This window comes from Dictyostelium discoideum (genome assembly GCF_000004695.1).
Source record: "Dictyostelium discoideum AX4 chromosome 3 chromosome, whole genome shotgun sequence".
Lineage (NCBI taxonomy): Eukaryota > Evosea > Eumycetozoa > Dictyosteliales > Dictyosteliaceae > Dictyostelium > Dictyostelium discoideum.
The window spans coordinates 4,171,017-4,187,371 of NC_007089.4; the positions used below are offsets into that span (position 1 = coordinate 4,171,017).

Below are 16,355 nucleotides of genomic sequence, written 5' to 3' on the forward strand. Positions count from 1 at the left end.
TAATAATATTAATACAATAAAATAAAATATTACACAATTTATTTTTATTAATTTTTAACAATATTCTCTTTCAAAATTTTTTTTTTTTTTTTTTTTTTTTTTTTTTTTTTTAAAACCTATGAGTTGTATAAAGATATTTATGATTAATATTAATTTGGTTTTCAGACCAAGAATTTGTTGAACATCTATATTCAAAGATTGAAGAATTACTTGGAAGATAAATTGAATCATCTCCGTCGAATAATAATCTTGAGAAATTTGTTTTCTTTAAACAACTTGCTAAAGGATGAATAGTTTTAGTTTTAATATCGAATCTTAGGAATTGATTAATTTTCCAAATGTAAATGTAAAGTGAATGATTTTTAGTAACATAACAACTATGAGAGAATAAGGTTTGTTTCTTTTCAAATTTATAAATCGTTGTAACTGTTCTATCTGTAATATTGAAACAATCAATTTGTTGATTATAATCTTTATCAGAGATCCAGCCACCCAACATGTAGATGCAATTCTCTTGGGCAGAGTAGCATAGCTGCGCCTCTAATATGGGTCCGTTGGTTTTGGCATATTTTATATATTCTCCAGTTCTGATATTCCAACGATATATGCTTTGTTGTAATTGGTCATTTAATAAACCACCAATTAAATAGATATAGTCATTGATTTTATCATAAAAAGTTGATCTGTACATTGTATTATCCCATTGTCCGTTGGTTATTAATTTGGTTTTCTCGGAATTTAAACAATATTTTAAACATGATTTACCATTGGTTATGTAAATTGATTCTCTAGTTGATGATATTGAAAATAATGATCCTCTAAATGTTCCAAATTCTCTTTGATTCTTATTTTTAAATTGCATCTTTTCAATCATTTTATTCTTTATATTAAATCTATATAATGAATTTATATCATTATGGTCATTACCACAAAATAAATATATATATTCTTCAAAATTATTATTATTACTTTTTATTATGGAATTATTATTATTATTATTATTATTATTATTATTATTATTATTATTATTATTATTATTATTATTATTATTATTATTATTATTATTATTATTATTATTATTATCATTATTACCTTTTATAGAATTACCATTACATGATAAAATAATATGATTATTACTGATATTATTATTATTATTTATAATATCATTATTTTTAATGGAAATAATATTATTTCCAGTATTTTGAATATTTTCTGGTTCAAAATTTGCAGAACTATACATTTATAGTGGGAATCTTTTTTATTTTAATTTTATTTTTATTTTTATTTTTATTTTTATTTAAAATTATAATTTTTATTATTTATTTATATTTATACATAAATACAATTATTTTTTTTTTTTTTTTTTTTTTATGAATTTTAAATTTTAATATGGATTTTTTTTTTTTTTTTTTTTTTTATTTATTTGAAATTTACCAAAAAAAATTATATTTTTTGCTTATACTTTTGTTTTAATATGTAAACAATAATAAAAAAAATAATATAATTTTAAAATTCAACTGGAAAAAAAAAAAAATAAAAAAATAAAAAAATAAAACAGATTTATTATAATTGAAAAAAAAACAAAAAAAAAAAATAAAAAAATGATAAAAATAGTAGCCCGGCCACACAAGTGGGGTTTAATAAAAAAAAAAAAAATAAGGAGAATAAAAAATTTTATATCGGAAAATTCAATATAACCACATTCAATATTAATATTAATTCAGAGTATTTACAAAATAAAAAAAAAAAATTTCTTACTTAAATTTTTATTTTAATTTTTTTTTGAAAAATAAGGTTATGTGATTGGGGGTTTTAAAAATAGAAATTAATAAAAAAACCATCATAAAGAAATTAAAGAGAACTTTATTTTTCCCCAAAAAAAAAAAAATCTGTCTGTTTGTTGTTTTAGATTAAAAAAAAAAAAAAAAAAAAAATGGATGTGGGACCATCTACATGACAAATACTATTTCAAAAAAAAAAAAAAAAAAAAAAAAAAAAAAAAAAAAAAAAAAAAAAAAAATGAAAAATTGAAATTTCAACACAAAAAATGTTAACCCACAAGTAATGAAAAAACACATAAACAAAAATGAATATAAAAATGAAATCGAAAATGTTGGTAATGACTTTAACCATTTAGATAATTTTGAAAATTATGATGACGATGATGATGAAGATTTTTACTATAACCCAAGTAAAGAATTCACAAATATAAAAAATAATAGTAATAATAATAAAGATAATGAAAATTATGATAAAAAAAAAGAAGAAGAAAATAAAGAAAATGAAATTGAAGAAGAGGAATATAATAATGATGATGAAGAAGTAGATAAACCACTGAAATTAATATGTGAAGATTCAACATGTTCAATTTGTCTTTCTCCATTTGAAAATCTTACATTTTTAGATATTTGTTTTCGTAAGTAATAACTTTATTTTAATCCTCCTATATATTTAATATAAAATCTTATACTAACCATATTATACTATTCTTTTAAAGACCAATTTTGTTTTGTTTGTATATTACAATGGTCAGAATTAAATCAAAGATGTCCACTTTGTAAAAGTGAATATCATTCTTTAATTTATCAAGTTAAATCAAATACAGATTATCAAAGATTTATTATTCAAAATAAAAGACAAACTACTACAACTACTACAACTACTACAAATAGTAATACACAAAGAAGGCCACAACAACAACAGCATCATAATGACTCAAATCATATTTATAATAATAATAATAATAATCAAAGAAGACAACAAGTATATTTACCAAACTTATCAATTACAGAACAACATAATGCAAGAAAAAGTATTTATTCAAGAAATGTTAAGGCTATACCAATGGTACCACCATTTAAATTATATTTAGATCCACAATCGATAAATTCAAATTTTAAATCATTTAAAACTAAAGTTCAACCATGGATTAAAAGAGAACTTCAATCAATTTTACAAACTTCTGATACTGAAATTTTAGAAGATTTAATTTTAGAACTCTTAAAAAAGTATAATATTATTCATGATTCAAAAATTCATGAAACTTTAGAGAAATTCTTATTTCAAAAAACTAATCTCTTTATTCATGAATTAATTTGTTTTGCAACTTCACCCTATAATATTAAAACTTATGATTCAAAAGTAATTTATGATAAAAGACAATCATTAATAACTGATATGAATAATTTAAACAATAATAATAATAATAATAATAATAATAATAATAATAATAATAATAATAATAATAATAATAATAATGAAAATAATAATGAGAATAATAATAAAAATGGAAATGAAGAATCAATGGAACCATTGTCACAGATTTTACAACAAACTAATTCGCCAATTAAACATATTCCATCATTCTTATCGAATATATTAACTGAAGAGATTGAAAAACAAGAATTAATTGAAAAAGAAAGAATAGAAAATGATATTCAATCAGAGAGAAAACGTATAATTCAAATTGATCAAGAGGAAAATATTAGAAAAATTTTGAGATTAAAAGAACCAAATTGGAATAATTTTAATGACTTAAATTCTATATCTACTGATCAGCTAGAATATGAAATTTCAAATTTATCAGGTTATATTTATAATTTAAAAAATTTTAAAAACAATAATAATAATAATAATAATAATAATAATAATAATAATAATAATAATAATAATAATAATAATAATAATAATATAAATAATAGTAATAATAATAATAATAATATAAATAATAGTAATAATAATAATATTAAAAAAAATAATAATAAAAATAATAATAATGATGATAATAATTAATATTTATTTATTAATAAAAAGTGAAAATAATAGGTTTAAAATTAAATCCCCTTAGATGTAAAAGATCTCTAATTTATTAATTTTTTTTTTTTTTGTTGTTCTTTATGTCATCGTTCTTTAAATATTTTTTTTTTTTTTAAAAAAAACAAAATGAAGTTTAATATGTTTGTAAATTTTTGAAAAAGAAAAAAAGAAGAGCAAGAGAGGCGAGTTTGAAAAGAATTGTTGTTGGTTTTGTTCTTTTGAATATTATTTTCCTTACTGTAACGAAATATAGTTTGCTGTAATTTGAAACAATGATTTAAGTTTTAAAGGAAATTAAGGCCAAGAGACAAGTTCGAGAGATTTGAATTTTTTTTTTTAAAAAAATTATTAAATAATATAGTTACTGAATTTTGTAAACAATGATTTATCTTAAATATTAAAATGAAAATGAACCTCCTTTTTTTGATAGGTATTAAAATTTAGTGTACTGGAAATAAAAAAAAATATTAGAAAGGTATTTTTTTTTTAAAATGAATTATTATTATTAAACAATTACTATTATTTAAATTACCTGCATTATATACTGTGAATGGAAATATCTGTGCACAAAATAAGTGATAGCGACTTTCCAAAAGTTTTTTAAACTAGAACCTTTTTTTGATTGAAAAATAACTTAATTTCATACCATCTTTTTTTTTTGAATAAATACATCCATTGTGAAACTCAATAGATATAATTATTGATTTTGAATTATTTTTTATGGTTTTTATATTTTTTTTTTTCCAAAAAAAAATAATTAAAGATTGTAATTCCAAAAAATTTCCTTGAAAATATTCACCTTCACTTTTTTTAATCTAGATTAAAAATTATTTTTATTATTGATAAAAAAATAAAAGAAAATAAAATGAAATTTCACAATTTAAATTAAAAAAAAAAAATAATGATTTTTTTTTATTGGGATTGAATTTCTAAAAAAAAAAAAAATTAAAGAGAAAATAAAAAAATAGGTTGCAATATTTGTTTTAATTTTCTTTTATTTTTTTTTTTTTTTTTATATATTAAATTATTTAATTTTATTTTTTTATTTAAAGTTAATTTTTTTCTTTTCTTTTCTTTTCTTTTCTTTTTTTTTTTTTTTAGCCAACGCGCCAATGCTTTCCCTTGATTCGTCCCAAATTTATTAATTAGTTTGCAATTTTTTTTTTTTTTTTCACAAGCCAAGCGACCGACCACCCTCCAACGTTAAAAAAAACAATTTTTTTTAACATTTTTCACAATTTTTCATTTTTTTTGAATTTTTTTTTTTTGTTTTCTCTTCCAATTGGAATTTTATATTTTTTTTTTTCATTTTTTCAAATATTTTTCACAACCAACACCCACACAGATATTTTATTTCAAATAAACGTATAAAAAAAAAAAAAAATACAATGGATGAGTATTTTCTATCAATATCACTTAAGTGTTTTAAAAGGAACAAATCCAGAAGCCAAAAATAAAAAAGAAACTGATAAAATTGAAAGTATTACAAAAAATTTCATTCTTGGAACTGTTGATGGAAAACAAGTATTACAAAAAAATGGTGAGTATGGTTTTTGAAAAAACAAAAAAAAAAAAAAAAAAAAAATTTTTAGTTTCCATTTTTCTAATTAATTAATTTTATTTTTATTTTTATTTTTGTTTATATTTATTATTTTTTATTTAATTTTTATTTTTTTTTAAATAAATAGTTGCAGGTACATTTAGAATTGTTCCAAAAGAGTCTGAGAAAAATGCAATTTTAAGAGGTAACCATATTGTAGGTGGTGAACATTTAAGTAAAACTAGACTCGTCGATAGTTTAAAGGGTCACTTTTGGGCATCAAAAATTCAAGATGTTGAAGCTTTTTTAGGTAAATGTTCAGAATGTTCATCAATTTATCCACTTAAAGATAAAAAAGAAGATGATGAAGATAAAGAAGAAAAGAAAGAGAAAAAAGATAAAAAAGAAAAGAAGGATGATAAAGAAGATAAAGAGGATAAAGAAGAGAAAAAAGATAAAGACGAGAAAAAAAAGAAATCATCAAAGAAATCAAAAGAACCAAGTGATAATGAAACTGAAGAGGAAGAAGAAGAAGAAGAAGAGGAACCAGAAAAAAAACCAACTAAAAGCAGATCAAGATCATCTTTAGCCGCTGCAACAAAAACTGTAGCTAAAACACCAACTAGATCAAAATCATCACTTAAAGAAAATGAAACTAAAGAAAAAGAAACCAAAGAAACCAAAGAAAAAGAAGCTAAAGAAAAAGAAGCTAAAGAAAAAGAAGCTAAAGAAAAAGAAACCAAAGAAAATGAAACAAAAGAAAAACCAAAAGGTAAAGGAAAAGAAACAAAAGAAAAAGAAAAAGAAAAAGAAAAAGAAAAAGAAAAAGAAAAAGAAAAAGAAAAAGAAAAAGAAAAGGAAAAGGAAAAGGAAAAGGAAAAAGAAAAAGAAAAAGAAAAAGAAAAGGAAAAGGAAAAAGAAAAGGAAAAAGAAAAAGAAAAACTAAAGGAAAAAGAAAAAGAAAAAGAAAAAGAAGCATCAGAGGGATCAGATTCAGATTCAGAAACTAAAGAATCTGGTAAAAAGAGAAAATCACCATCAACAACAGCATCAAAAAAGAAAGCAAAGGTCACAGCCTCTCGTTCAAATGTTACTAATAACACCAAAGAAGAGAGTGGTTCTTCAAATGATACTGATGCTTCCTCAGCATCCGATAGTACTGCTCCAGAAGCATCCACTACCACCACCACTACCGAACCAAAGAAATCAATTCCAATGCCATCAAAATCTGCTGTCAAATCATCAGCAAAGGTTCAACCAGAACAAAAATTCGGTGATGTTTCAATCACTGAATTAAAATCTGCCTTAGCTGTCATCACAAAAGTTATCGAAGCCATGGAAAAGAAATAAATAATTATAATTAATAATTAACGACAATATTAAAAACTACAAAAAAAAAAAAAAAAACCAGAAAAAAAAAAAAGAAATAAAATAAAAAAAAAAAAATGTAAAGTTAAATCCTTTATTCACCAGCAATCCATATCGAAAAAAATCTTATTTATTTATATATTTTATTTTTATTTTAATTTTTTTTTTTTTTTTTTTTTTTGTAGTTTTGGAAATTAAAAAAAGATTTTTAAAAATCGTGATTGAAATTAATCTTGTTTTTTGGGTTTGTGGAAAAATAAAATAAAAAAAAAGAATAGTTGCGAAAATAAAAAAAGGAATTTGAGGAATTGTTTAATCTAAATAGAAAGATTTAAAGTTTTTACCAAAAATAACAACCCCTTCTTACCAATTTTGATTTTAATTTATTTCATTTATAATTTTTTTTTTTTTTTAGTTATGTTTAATTTTTTTTCTTATAATCTTTAATTTTTTTATTTTTTTTATAAATAAAAAAACTACTTTTTTTTTTTTTTTTTTTAATTTATTTATTTATTTTTTATTATCCAAAGCGAGTTTTAATAAAAATAAAAAAAAAAAAAAAAAAAAAAAAAAAAAAATTAAATTAAATTAAATTAAAAAAAAAAAAAAAAGAATCAATTAATTAAATAGTAATCATAATGTTATTTAATCAATATGTATTTAAATATAAACAAGGATTTTATGGTCATAGGGAGTATGATTCAGTTTATTCAATAGCGTTGATTGATAGTTTATCATTACAAGAATTTATTTTTATAGTTAATAATTTAAATTATAAAATGCCTTATTATCTCTCAATTTTAAATAGTATTGCTTTATTTTTAATTTTCCCAATTAATATATTTTTATTTATATTCCATCATAATTCTTGGATACAAACTTTTTTTTTATTATTTTTAATAGTTTTTTCTATTTTTTTATTTTCTATTAATATTTTCGAATTATATTTAGTAAGATTTTAATTCTTTTTTCTTTCTTTAAATATATAATATTTACCTTTTTTTTTTTTTTTTTTTTTATTACAAATTTTTTTTTTTTATTAATAGCCTAAAAAGAGAATAATTACATTTATAGAAGAATTAAATAATGAATATTCAAATAGATTAATTTCATTTCATATTAATCAAGAAGAGGACATTGTTTTATTATATCCATTACCAGATCATTTTTATAAAAATGTTCCTTTCCCTTTTTTCCAAATACATCAACCAATTCAACAAGATCAAAATCAACAATTACAGGAACCATTACCTGGTAAACAATACCAAGAGCAACAAAAACATGAAACATATACTTCAATTGATTTTCAACCAATTATTGAAACAAATCAATATTCCGAGCCATTGTTATCAGAAATTGAAGAATATACTCCAATAGATTTAAAAGAACAAATTTAAAAAGTGAAATTTATAAAATAGGATTTGAACCTATTCCATAACAAACTAGATCTTAAAAATTTTGAAAAAAAAAAAGATAGTTATCTTTTTTAACTATTAAACATACCCAAATAAAATAGATTATCTTATATATTAAAATTATTTTTCTATTTTTTGTTTTTATTTTTAATTTAAATAATTATGTTTTATTTATAATAATTTAATGAAATCAAAAGTTTGAACATCATTAGTATTGGTGATAGATTTGAAAGTGATAACAATGTTACCAGATTCGAATGACCATGACCAATAGCCACTTAAATTAGCATCGTGTTTAATAACGATAGTATGATTTGAAGTTACTTCTTGAACTGCTTCTAAAATCATTTCATCTGCACAACGTTTTGAAAGATTTGCTGCTACTTTTTCAACGATACCAGCGAAGATATGACCGAAACTATTCTTTAAATCGTCAGCAACTTTTGGATAAACAGATTCTAATGATGATTCATCGATTGACCAATCTGATGATGATTTTAATGCTTTTTTAACTGATGATAAATTATCTTTCATTTTTTGTTCGTTTGTTTTAATATTTAAACGAGTCATTAATGAATAAACACCTTGAGTTTGAATAATTGTTTCTAATTTAAATGTGTTAACATCATTTGTGTTACATATCTTTGGACGGAATAAAATTTGACAATCACCATTTTCAAATTGATATTTCCAATATGATGATAACTTTTCATCAGCACAAACAAAAACAAATTTTTTATTTGGAACTGCAGCTAAGAATGCTTCTTTGATTAAAGGATCTGCACCTACTTTAACCATGTTTTTAGCAAGATTACCAACAACATCTTTATAAAATATACTACCACAACTATTTGTAACCCAAGAATCATTACATTTTGCAATAATATCTTCGAAATCAAATTCGATGGCAAATGGTTCCCCTAATGATTTTTCAATTAAGGCTAGATTTGTTTTTAAAGATTCTTCATTATCTTTTAATGATTTTCTATAACAAATTGAATTTTTATATTAGTATTTATTTATATTAGGTATTGGTTTTTAATTAAACTTATTTTTTTAATTTAAATAATAAATACCTTGAAGTTAAAGCGAGAGGCATTTTAAAATTTTATTAGTATTTATATTATTTTTTTAAAAAAAAAAAAGAATTTATTATTTATAGTATGTTTTGATTGAATGATTTGAAAAGAATAAAACATTTTGTATTTATACTAAAATAAATTGGAAATAAAATTAATAATTTGATTTTAAAAAAAAAAATAGAAAAAAATTAGATTCGGTGGTAAGAAATAATTTGAAAAAAAGATATTTTTATTAATTGGAATGAAAAAAAAAAAAATTTAAAAAAAAAAAAAAATTTTTAAACAAATATCTTAAGATTTTTTTTTTTTTTTCAAAAAGGAATTATAAATTATTTATTTAAATGTACAACAACTTAATTTAAATAGTTTAAAATAGTTTTATATTATTAAATGAATGGTATTTTTAGATAAACAGTTTAAAGGTCAACATGAGCATATACTGCTAATATTGGATGGATAATAACTAATGCATCAAGGGTTAAAAGAGCAGCATTATTATTAGATTGAGAAGTTCCAACAAAATGAGTTCCTGAAATTTGATTCTTTTGAGATGCACTTTGGATATTAGCAATTGAATTTAATGATTCTATTAGGTTTTTTAATTATTATTATTTTTTTTTTAAAACAATGTTAATTCTTAATTTTTTTTTTTTTTTTTTTTATTTTTTTTTTTTTTTTTTTTTTATAACTTACTGAATAACATTTTAGATTTTTAACAATTTAATACAAGTGTTTGATTATTTTTAATGATTAAAAAAAATATTTTTTATTCATTTTATAGTTTTTTTTTTTTAATAATATTATTGTATTTTAAAATTATTATTAAAAGATTTCATATAATTTAATAATGAAAAAATAACCAAGTGATCAATTTTGATCAGCTTTTGAATCAATTATCTATTCTAATCAGTTAGAATTTATTTATTAAAAATCACAAAATCTGTTATTTAAATTTTGTGGTATATTAATTAATAAAAAAAAAAAAAAGAAAAAAGAAAATTGTAAAAATAAAATTAAACACATTTTAATAAAACCTTTAATGTATTTAAATTCTATTTTTACAAAAAAATTTAACATCGTTTGTATTAGTGATTGAGATGGCAATTTTTTAAATTGACCATAATGGACATTTAAGAAAAATGTGAATTAAAACAATATTATTTTTGTTATTGCCAATTAATATTTTTTTTTTTTTTTTTTTTATCTATTAACACAAAAAAATAACAGATTTTGGGGTTTTTTTTTAAAATTTTAAAGTTTTATTAATAAAATGATTGGAGATTAAAGTAACTTTTAAAAAATAATAAGTTTATTTATTTAGTAAAAAAAAAAAAAAAAAAAAAAAAAAAATAATAATAATATCAATAATAAAAAAAACTATAAAATAAAAATTTTATTTTTTTAATTTAATCATTAAAATTAATTAAAATATTAAAAATTTAAAATGTTATTCAGTAAGTTTAATAAAAATTATAAAATTTGTAATATTTTTAATATTGAAAACAATTTAATATTAATTATATTAAAAAAATTATAAAAATTATTTAGAATCATTAAACTCAATTGCCAATATCCAGAATTCATCTCAAAAGAATCAAATTTCAGGAACTCAATTAATTGGAACTTCTCAATCAAATAATAATGCTGCTCTTTTAACCCTTGATGCATTAGTTATTATTCATCCAATATTAGCAGTATATGCTCATGTTGACCTTTAAACTGTTTTATTAAAAATATTAAAACTATTATAAAATAATTTGTTGTATTTTTAAATAAATAACTAATTTAATAAATTTTTAAAATTTCTTTTTCTATAAATTTAATCATTAAATTAAAAATAAAAAAATAGAAAAAAATATTTATTTATTTAATGTTTTATTTATAACAATTTAATGAAATCAAAAGTTTGAACGTCATTGGTATTGGTAATAGATTTGAAAGTGATAACAATGTTACCAGATTCGAATGACCATGACCAATAGCCACTTAAGTTAGCATCGTGTTTAATAACGATTGTATGATTTGAAGTTACTTCTTGAACTGCTTCTAAAATCATTTCGTCTGCACAACGTTTTGAAAGATTGGCTGCTACTTTTTCAACGATACCAGCAAAGATATGACCGAAACTATTCTTTAAATCGTCTGCGACTTTTGGATAAACAGATTCTAATGATGATTCATCGATTGACCAATCTGATGATGATTTTAATGCTTTTTTAACTGATGATAAATTATCTTTCATTTTTTGTTCGTTTGTTTTAATATTTAAACGAGTCATTAATGAATAAACACCTTGAGTTTGAATAATTGTTTCTAATTTAAATGTGTTAACATCATTCGTGTTACATATCTTTGGACGGAACAAAATTTGACAATCACCATTTTCAAATTGATATTTCCAATATGATGATAACTTTTCATCAGCACAAACAAAAACAAATTTTTTATTTGGAACTGCAGCTAAGAATGCTTCTTTGATTAATGGATCTGCACCTACTTTAACCATGTTTTTAGCAAGATTACCAACAACATCTTTATAAAATATACTACCACAACTATTTGTAACCCAAGAATCATTACATTTTGCAATAATATCTTCGAAATCAAATTCAATTGTAAATGTCTCACCTAATGATTTTTCAATTAAGGCTAAATTTGTTTTTAAAGATTCTTCATTATCTTTTAATGATTTTCTATAATAAATTATATATTTAAATTAGTATTTATTTATATTAAGGCATTGGTTTTTTAATACCTTATTTAGTTTTAAAACTAAATAATAAATACCTTGAAGTTAAAGCGAGAGGCATTTTTAAAATTTGATTGTTATTTATTTTATTTAAAAAAAAAAGAATTTGTTATTTAAAATATATTTTGATTGAATGATTTGAAAAGAATAAAACATTTTGTATTTATACTAAAATAAATTGGAAAAAAAATTAATAATTTGTAGAAAAATAGAAAAAAAAAAGATTTGATAGTAAGAAATAATTTAAAACAAGATATTTTTAAAAATTGGAATGAAAAAAAAAAATCTAACAAAGATCTTTCATCAAAAAAAAAAAAAATAAAAAATAAAAAATAAAAAAAAAATAAAAATTTTTAAACAAATATCTGAAGAGGTTTTCTTTTTCTTTTTTTTTTCCCCAAAGGGAATAAATTTTTATTTAAATGTACAACAACTTAATTTTAATAGTTTTAAATTATTAAATGAAAATGGTATTTTTAGATAAACAGTTTAAAGGTCAACATGAGCATATACTGCTAATATTGGATGAATAATAACTAATGCATCAAGGGTTAAAAGAGCAGCATTATTATTTGATTGAGAAGTTCCAATTAATTGAGTTCCTAAAATTTGATTCTTTTGAGATACACTTTGGACATTTGCAATTGAGTTTAATGATTCTATTAAGTTTTTTATAATTTTTTAAAGGTTAGTTTTAAATTGTTTTCAATATTAATAATTTTATTATTTAACTTACTGAATAACATTTTAGATTTTTAATATTTTTATACAATTTATTAATTTTAATAATTAAATTTAATAAAAAAATTTTATTTATAGTTTTTTTAATTGATATTATTATTTTTTTGTTTTTTTTTATTTTTTTTTTTTTTTTTTTAACAAATAAACAACCTTATTACTTTTTAAAAGTCGCTCTAATCTCCAATCATTTTATTAATAAAACTTTAAAATTTTAAAAAAATAAAAAAAAACCCAAAATCTGTTATTTTTTTTTGTGTTAATAGATAAATAAAAAAAAAAAATAAAAAAAATAAAAAAATAATAATAATTGGCAATAACAAAAATAATATTGTTTTTATTCACATTTTTCTAAAATGTCCATTATGGTCAATTTAAACAATTGCCATCTCAAACAATAATAAAAATGATGTTCAATTTTTTTCTATAAATACATTAAAGGTGTTATAAAAATGTGTTTAATTTTGTTGTTACCATTATTTTATCTTTTTTTTTTTTTTTTTTTTTTTTTTGAATTAATTACCACAAAATTTATATAACGTGTTATGTGGTTTTTAATAAAATTTTTTTACTGATTAATAGATAATTGATTCAGATAGCTGATCAAAATTGATCACTTGGTAAATTTTTCATTAAAAAAAATTATATGAAATTTTTTTAAAATAAATTTAAAATACAATAATATTATTAAAAAAAAAACTATAAATGAATAAAAAAAAATTTTTTAATCATTAAAAATAATCAAACACTTGTATTAAATTTTTAAAAATCTAAAATGTTATTCAGTAAGTTATAAAAAAAAAAAAAAAAAAAAAAAAAACTACAAAAAATTAACATTGTTTTAAAAAAAAAAATAATATAAAAAACCTAATAGAATCATTAAATTCAATTGCTAATATCCAAAGTGCATCTCAAAAGAATCAAATTTCAGGAACTCAATTAGTTGGAACTTCTCAATCAAATAATAATGCTGCTCTTTTAACCCTTGATGCATTAGTTATTATTCATCCAATATTAGCAGTATATGCTCATGTTGACCTTTAAACTGTTTAATTAATAATTTCAAAACTATTTTAAAAAATAATTTGTAGTATATTTAAATAAATAATTAATTTAAAAATTTCATTTTCTTTTATTTTAATTTAATAATTAAAATAAAATCTAAAACTTAATTTTTAAATAAAAAAAAGAAAAGATTATTTATTTTATTAATTTGATATTTTATTTATAACAATTTTATGAAATCAAAAGTTTGAACGTCATTAGTATTGGTGATAGATTTGAAGGTGATAACAATGTTACCAGATTCGAATGACCATGACCAATGACCATTTAAGTTAGCATCGTGTTTAATAACGATTGTATGTTTTGAAGTTACTTCTTGAACTGCTTCTAAAATCATTTCGTCTGCACAACGTTTTGAAAGATTGGCTGCTACTTTTTCAACGATACCAGCAAAGATATGACCGAAACTATTCTTTAAATCGTCTGCGACTTTTGGATAAACAGACTCTAATGATGATTCATCGATTGACCAATCTGATGATGATTTTAATGCTTTTTTAACTGATGATAAATTATCTTTCATTTTTTGTTCGTTTGTTTTAATATTTAAACGAGTCATTAATGAATAAACACCTTGAGTTGGAATAATTGTTTCTAATTTAAATGTGTTAACATCATTTGTGTTACAAATCTTTGGACGGAATAAAATTTGACAATCACCATTTTCAAATTGATATTTCCAATATGATGATAACTTTTCATCAGCACAAACAAAAACAAATTTTTTATTTGGAACTGCAGCTAAGAATGCTTCTTTGATTAAAGGATCTGCACCTACTTTAACCATGTTTTTAGCAAGATTACCAACAACATCTTTATAAAATATACTACCACAACTATTTGTAACCCAAGAATCATTACATTTTGCAATAATATCTTCGAAATCAAATTCAATTGCAAATGGCTCACCTAATGATTTTTCAATTAAGGCTAAATTTGTTTTTAAAGATTCTTCATTATCTTTTAATGATTTTCTATAATAAATTATAATATAAGTATAAATTAATATATATTTTTATTAATCTTTTTAATAACATTTAATTATAATAAAATACCTTGAAGTTAAAGAGAGTGGCATTTTTAATTATTTTTTTAATTATTTTAAATAAAAAGAGTCACAAAAAAGAGTTTATTATTTATAATATGTTTTGATTGAATGGTTTGAAAAGAAAAAAATATTTTGTATTTATACAAAAAAAAAGAAAGTAAAAAAAAAACTTTAAAATAAAATTAGAAAAAAAAAAGATTGGATAATCAGAAATAAAAAAAAAAATAAAAATAAAAAAAAAACTAAGATATGTCAAAATAAAAAAATTAGAAAAAAAAAAGATTTTTTAAAATTTCTGATATATTCTTCCAAAATAAAAAAATATCTTTACTGGTTTTTTTTCATTTTATTTCTAAAAACTTAATCTTTTTTTTTTCTAATTAAAACTATTATTATATTTATTATTATTTTTTTTTTAATATAAATAAACAAAATGTTTTATTGTTTCAAATCATTAAATCAAAACATAAAAAATAGTAAACACCTTTTTTTTAAAAAAAATAAACAAAAATAATTAATTTCAAAATGCCTCTCGCTTTAACATCAAGGTATATATTTTTTTTTTTTTTTTTTTTTTTTTAAATTGTTAATATTAATAAATTTTAATTATAGAAAATCATTAAAAGATAATGAAGAATCTTTAAAAACAAATTTAGCCTTAATTGAAAAATCGTTAGGTGAGCCATTTGCAATTGAATTTGATTTCGAAGATATTATTGCAAAATGTAATGATTCTTGGGTTACAAATAGTTGTGGTAGTATATTTTATAAAGATGTTGTTGGTAATCTTGCTAAAAACATGGTTAAAGTAGGTGCAGATCCATTAATCAAAGAAGCATTCTTAGCTGCAGTTCCAAATAAAAAATTTGTTTTTGTTTGTGCTGATGAAAAGTTATCATCATATTGGAAATATCAATTTGAAAATGGTGATTGTCAAATTTTGTTCCGTCCAAAGATATGTAACACGAATGATGTTAACACATTTAAATTAGAAACAATTATTCCAACTCAAGGTGTTTATTCATTAATGACTCGTTTAAATATTAAAACAAACGAACAAAAAATGAAAGATAATTTATCATCAGTTAAAAAAGCATTAAAATCATCATCAGATTGGTCAATCGATGAATCATCATTAGAATCTGTTTATCCAAAAGTTGCTGACGATTTAAAGAATAGTTTCGGTCATATCTTCGCTGGTATCGTTGAAAAAGTAGCAGCAAATCTTTCAAAACGTTGTGCAGATGAAATGATTTTAGAAGCAGTTCAAGAAGTAACTTCAAATCATACTATCGTTATTAAACACGATGCTAATTTAAGTGGCTATTGGTCATGGTCATTCGAATCTGGTAACATTGTTATCACCTTTAAATCAATCACCAATACAAATGATGTTCAAACCTTTGATTTCATTAAATTGTTATAAATAATAATTCAAAATAAAAATAAATAAACTCATTTAAAAACTAACTATTAATTTATTTAAATTATTTATATTATTTATTATTTTCTTTTTATTTTTTTTTATTTTTTT

At 20.0% G+C, this 16,355-nt stretch overlaps 12 protein-coding genes across 12 annotated transcripts; 6 read left to right on the top strand and 6 right to left on the bottom strand.

Annotated features, from left to right (window-relative positions):
- Positions 1-109: 109 nt before the first annotated feature.
- On the bottom strand, positions 110-1,240 carry DDB_G0281181 (hypothetical protein; the record flags this gene model as incomplete). Its single annotated transcript, XM_635776.1, has 1 exon — positions 110-1,240. One exon carries the CDS (start codon positions 1,238-1,240, stop codon positions 110-112), a length of 1,131 nt encoding a protein of 376 aa, XP_640868.1.
- An 824-nt stretch (positions 1,241-2,064) lies between these two features.
- On the top strand, positions 2,065-3,792 carry DDB_G0281183 (RING zinc finger-containing protein; the record flags this gene model as incomplete). Its single annotated transcript, XM_635777.1, has 2 exons — positions 2,065-2,416; positions 2,498-3,792. The coding sequence occupies 2 exons, from the start codon at positions 2,065-2,067 to the stop codon at positions 3,790-3,792; spliced, it is 1,647 nt and encodes a 548-aa protein (XP_640869.1).
- Positions 3,793-5,208: 1,416 nt separating this feature from the next.
- Positions 5,209-6,706, top strand: DDB_G0281185 (hypothetical protein; the record flags this gene model as incomplete). Its single annotated transcript, XM_635778.1, has 2 exons — positions 5,209-5,356; positions 5,505-6,706. The coding sequence occupies 2 exons, from the start codon at positions 5,209-5,211 to the stop codon at positions 6,704-6,706; spliced, it is 1,350 nt and encodes a 449-aa protein (XP_640870.1).
- A 797-nt stretch (positions 6,707-7,503) lies between these two features.
- Positions 7,504-8,121, top strand: DDB_G0281321 (hypothetical protein; the record flags this gene model as incomplete). The annotated part of the gene is made up of 2 exons (XM_635779.1): positions 7,504-7,674; positions 7,771-8,121. The coding sequence occupies 2 exons, from the start codon at positions 7,504-7,506 to the stop codon at positions 8,119-8,121; spliced, it is 522 nt and encodes a 173-aa protein (XP_640871.1).
- A 189-nt stretch (positions 8,122-8,310) lies between these two features.
- Positions 8,311-9,238, bottom strand: DDB_G0281187 (hypothetical protein; the record flags this gene model as incomplete). The annotated part of the gene is made up of 2 exons (XM_635780.1): positions 8,311-9,124; positions 9,216-9,238. 2 exons carry the CDS (start codon positions 9,236-9,238, stop codon positions 8,311-8,313), a joined length of 837 nt encoding a protein of 278 aa, XP_640872.1.
- A 399-nt stretch (positions 9,239-9,637) lies between these two features.
- On the bottom strand, positions 9,638-9,924 carry DDB_G0281189 (hypothetical protein; the record flags this gene model as incomplete). Its single annotated transcript, XM_635781.1, has 2 exons — positions 9,638-9,807; positions 9,915-9,924. 2 exons carry the CDS (start codon positions 9,922-9,924, stop codon positions 9,638-9,640), a joined length of 180 nt encoding a protein of 59 aa, XP_640873.1.
- A 741-nt stretch (positions 9,925-10,665) lies between these two features.
- DDB_G0281191 (hypothetical protein) lies at positions 10,666-10,939 on the top strand (the record flags this gene model as incomplete). Its single annotated transcript, XM_635782.1, has 2 exons — positions 10,666-10,675; positions 10,770-10,939. 2 exons carry the CDS (start codon positions 10,666-10,668, stop codon positions 10,937-10,939), a joined length of 180 nt encoding a protein of 59 aa, XP_640874.1.
- A 161-nt stretch (positions 10,940-11,100) lies between these two features.
- DDB_G0281193 (hypothetical protein) lies at positions 11,101-12,031 on the bottom strand (the record flags this gene model as incomplete). The annotated part of the gene is made up of 2 exons (XM_635783.1): positions 11,101-11,914; positions 12,009-12,031. The coding sequence occupies 2 exons, from the start codon at positions 12,029-12,031 to the stop codon at positions 11,101-11,103; spliced, it is 837 nt and encodes a 278-aa protein (XP_640875.1).
- A 428-nt stretch (positions 12,032-12,459) lies between these two features.
- Positions 12,460-12,716, bottom strand: DDB_G0281195 (hypothetical protein; the record flags this gene model as incomplete). The annotated part of the gene is made up of 2 exons (XM_635784.1): positions 12,460-12,629; positions 12,707-12,716. 2 exons carry the CDS (start codon positions 12,714-12,716, stop codon positions 12,460-12,462), a joined length of 180 nt encoding a protein of 59 aa, XP_640876.1.
- A 767-nt stretch (positions 12,717-13,483) lies between these two features.
- DDB_G0281197 (hypothetical protein) lies at positions 13,484-13,752 on the top strand (the record flags this gene model as incomplete). Its single annotated transcript, XM_635785.1, has 2 exons — positions 13,484-13,493; positions 13,583-13,752. 2 exons carry the CDS (start codon positions 13,484-13,486, stop codon positions 13,750-13,752), a joined length of 180 nt encoding a protein of 59 aa, XP_640877.1.
- A 181-nt stretch (positions 13,753-13,933) lies between these two features.
- DDB_G0281199 (hypothetical protein) lies at positions 13,934-14,851 on the bottom strand (the record flags this gene model as incomplete). Its single annotated transcript, XM_635786.1, has 2 exons — positions 13,934-14,747; positions 14,829-14,851. 2 exons carry the CDS (start codon positions 14,849-14,851, stop codon positions 13,934-13,936), a joined length of 837 nt encoding a protein of 278 aa, XP_640878.1.
- A 495-nt stretch (positions 14,852-15,346) lies between these two features.
- On the top strand, positions 15,347-16,247 carry DDB_G0281201 (hypothetical protein; the record flags this gene model as incomplete). Its single annotated transcript, XM_635787.1, has 2 exons — positions 15,347-15,369; positions 15,434-16,247. The coding sequence occupies 2 exons, from the start codon at positions 15,347-15,349 to the stop codon at positions 16,245-16,247; spliced, it is 837 nt and encodes a 278-aa protein (XP_640879.1).
- Positions 16,248-16,355: the final 108 nt, after the last annotated feature.